Below are 3672 nucleotides of genomic sequence, written 5' to 3' on the forward strand. Positions count from 1 at the left end.
TTCTCTATGTTTATCTTTTGCCTTGGCAGTGTCTGATTCACCTCCTGGCTGTGAGAAGGTTTGTGGGTATGAATGAGGTAAATCTGAATCACTAAACCAGACAACATTCAGTTTAGTGAATTGGTGCAGGACAACAGCCAATGCCTCACTCACATTTAGCAGCTCCTGTCTCAGTGCCTCCAGCTCCTGGTTGAGTGCCTCTACCTCCTCAGCAGTGGCTGGGTTGGCCTGCTCCAGGTCTGCAGGGTGCAGCAGGTGGGCAGGGACTCTCAGGGCATCAAGCAAAGTGGTCTGGTGAGGGACAGAAAGGCTACACACCTGCTTTGTTCACTGCTACACAATTACTCCCTCGTCTAGTTTGTCTACAATCGTTATACATTTCCTTCTAGTTGTGTGAATAGTTCTGTGCCATACAAACAAACTAACCTATTCTTTCTTCTTTCATTTGTACCTATATGAGCAAATAACTTTTACAATGATCTGAACATTAACAAAGGATTACCACACCAATGAAGGAGTTGAGGTAAACCTGAGGAGACAAGAAGAGGTGATAGAAACAAGGCAAGTGTCCATCAAAAGCTTGTAAAGCAGGAGATAAACTGAGAGGTGCGTGCACACACACACACACACCTTCAGCTTGCTGGAGCACCGCAAGTGTCCTATCAGTCTCAGCCCGCAATTTGGTCATGCCTCGCTGCCTCTCGTCCTCCGGTAGCACCTCTGGATCCAGCTACACATCACAGGGGAGAAAAATTGGTTGAAATACTGAAAACTGAAACAAACCACACACAATGGAAGAAAGACCGGCTGAGGTACTGAATGAACCAAACAAACACATACGCTAAGGAAGAAAGATTAATTGAAGTAACTAATGAACTATACACATTATGAAAGGAAGACTGACTGAAGTACAGCAAACATAGAAGGGAGAGTTTAAGTAAGAATAGAAAAAAAATGATATAATCCAGATGGCCATATGAAACAAAAAAAGTATGAGCATGAGATAAATAAGACAGGAATAAAAATAAAAAGCAGGAGGGATTTTTTTTGTAATATGCCATAAATTCACAATGAAAATCTTGGAGTATTAGTTTTTGCAGTACTCTGTGACAACCAAACTGTTTTCTCCTGGTACATTTCAGTCTGTTTTGTATTAATCTTTTTTAGTTTTCACTGCAACACAACTTACTGAGATGACAGACCATTCTTGGGAAGGAATATGAAAAAAAAAGGGCGCTCTCCAAATATAGTGGTCCCTCCAGCTCCCCCTTCACAACCCTTTCACTCAGCTGACATGGAGGATGAAAATACAACCAAAACTAACCAAACTCAACCTTGAACCTATCCTAACTTAACCTAGCATAACCTAACCATGCTATTGGTTACTTGGTTGTGAAGAAGACATATCAGCGAAGTGTGTCGCCTCAACTAAGTGACGTTAGCCAGGTTAGGTTAGGTTCGGTTTGATTAGATTAGCTAGGATAGGTTAGGTTAGGTTAGGTTTGATTAGTAGCTAGGTTTGGTTGTCAGTTTCTTTTTCTTTTTTTTTGGGGGGGGAGGGAGGGGGGGCAGTTAGGTTAGGTTAGGTAAGGTTTTTGTACTTGTTTTGGCAGTGCATATACTAAAATTGGAACGATAGATTAGGTTATGTTAATTGTGTTTGATAAAGTAAATTTGTTCTGAGGAAAACATCTCAGCAGTGCATGTCGCCTCAACCAAGTTAGGTTAGGTTAAGTTAAATTAGTTTTGGCTATCAATAGTTTCATACCCACGTCATGTCAGCAATGGGCGACCCGGGAAACGAGGCTTGGACGGACCACTATATTAGGACAGTGCCAAAAAAGGAGGAGAGTTGAAGCCTGGAGGGATCACTATATTAGGACAGTGCCAAGAGATGAGGAGAGATGGAGGGCCCATAGGACAGTGCAAGAGGAAAAAAAAAAATAAATAAATATCTAAAAATGAATAAATAAAACAAATAAAATAAAAAATAAAGTAAAAAAGTACCAATTTGTGACAAACTTGCAGATTCACTCAAAACATGTCCAAAACTACCACGAAGAAAAAAAAAAAAAAATAGTTACACCCTGCAGTGAGCGCATAGTGGAAACACTGCAAACGTGCCAAACAAGGATGGAAAACTAAACAAGTAAGAAAGTAACCCAATAAACAGGAACAGTATTGAGGAAAGGAACAAGATACAGCAACTCCTTACCTTAGAAAACTGTTCCTCCAGTTGATTGAGCGCTTCATCTAGACGGTGGACTATTACCTGCTCCACTGAGAGAGAGAGAGAGAGAGAGAGAGAGAGAGAGAGAGAGAGAGAGAGAGAGAGAGAGAGAGAGAGAGAGAAGAGGGAAAGGGAAGGAATAAAAACAGGGAAAAGGAAATAGCAGTCATCGGAGAGAGAGAGAGAGAGAGAGAACAAGCTGGTAATAAGTTCAAATTTGACAAGTAAATCAAACCCTCATATCTTTTTGACACAGTTGAGGTGAGGGTTGGCCATGACACACAGGTCACAGCAACACCTCAGGGTTACTGCCACACCTCTACTCACCTCCCTCCACGAACAGCGAGGGTGAAAAGCCCAAAAACTGCACCTCGTATTGCTCGTCAGGCACCACACCCGCCATCTTTAAATGTCCTGGCGGGAAGATTTCAAGAAGGTAAACACACAGGGATGCATTGTGTAAGGGGTTTATTTATTTATTTATTTTATATATATTTTGTGGTGTATTTGTTAATTTGCAGGTGTCATTATTTTTTTTATATTTCTATTTATCATTTGTGTATTTTGTTTCTATCGCAGGTATGATAAATGTATGTGGCTGATTCTCTCTCTCTCTCTCTCTCTCTCTCTCTCTCTCTCTCTCTCTCTCTCTCTCTCAAGCTTAGCTTTAGAAAGACATGCTACAATTACTGTTAACTTAGACTTAGTATGTAATACTGTTCAACTGTAAACTATGAATAAATGTTTCAAATCACTCTCTCTCTCTCTCTGAAATATTGTTGTGTACCTTTCATCTTTTTTTCTTCCGCATCAATGTTTTACTTTCCTGCTTTCTTTCCACACTAAGGTTACTTTGCAATCCACCTCGCCTTCATTTCCCCTCGCCTCTGCCACCCCCCTCCCCCACCCGAGTCTTCAGCCCGTCACCTTTCTATCATTATAAGAAAAAAATAAAATAAAATAAAAATAAACAAATAAAAATACACCTTTGTGTGCTTCTTATGTTGGTCAGTGTTAAGGGCGTGACATGTCAGTGCCAGGCCAGTGACAGTCAGTCTGGAACAACGGCGGCAGGGCGTCATGCACCCCCCATACACCCCGGCCATGCAGGGGCAGGTGCTGCTGCTGCTGCTGCTGTGTGTGTGTGTGTGTGTGTGTGTGTGTTAGGACATTTATTCAGTCATCATGTTAATTACTTTTTTCCTTTCGTGTGTGTGTGTGTGTGTGTGTGTGTGTGTGCCACCCTGGGGAGCGTCGGCAGGAGGGTCTGGGTCAGAAAGGCGGCGCGGAGGGCGGGCGGGCCCTGTCCACAGGCTTTTAAAGTCAGGCCATTCCAGGCTGCGGGGTGGGGCGGGCGGGACAGGGCGGCCTCCAGGTCCTTACGGGGCAGCTCCACTGTCTCCTCGGGGCCGTAGGAGGCCCTGAGGTGCAGTGTAAGTTAG

At 42.9% G+C, this 3672-nt stretch overlaps 1 protein-coding gene across 1 annotated transcript in view; it reads right to left on the reverse strand.

Moving 5' to 3' along the window:
* LOC123513589 overlaps nucleotides 1–3672 on the reverse strand; it is a 39825-nt gene that overhangs the window by 1813 nt on the left and 34340 nt on the right. The window contains exons 2-6 of the mRNA XM_045270838.1: nucleotides 2558–2644; nucleotides 2216–2280; nucleotides 629–730; nucleotides 503–529; nucleotides 154–291 (exon numbers count right to left, since the gene is read on the reverse strand). Of these exons, the coding sequence (XP_045126773.1) occupies nucleotides 154–291; nucleotides 503–529; nucleotides 629–730; nucleotides 2216–2280; nucleotides 2558–2633 (408 nt within the window). The 5' untranslated portion in view covers nucleotides 2634–2644. The remainder of the gene's footprint in view (nucleotides 1–153; nucleotides 292–502; nucleotides 530–628; nucleotides 731–2215; nucleotides 2281–2557; nucleotides 2645–3672) is intronic.

Source organism: Portunus trituberculatus, chromosome 36 (assembly GCF_017591435.1).
Source record: "Portunus trituberculatus isolate SZX2019 chromosome 36, ASM1759143v1, whole genome shotgun sequence".
NCBI classification, from domain to species: Eukaryota; Metazoa; Arthropoda; class Malacostraca; order Decapoda; family Portunidae; genus Portunus; species Portunus trituberculatus.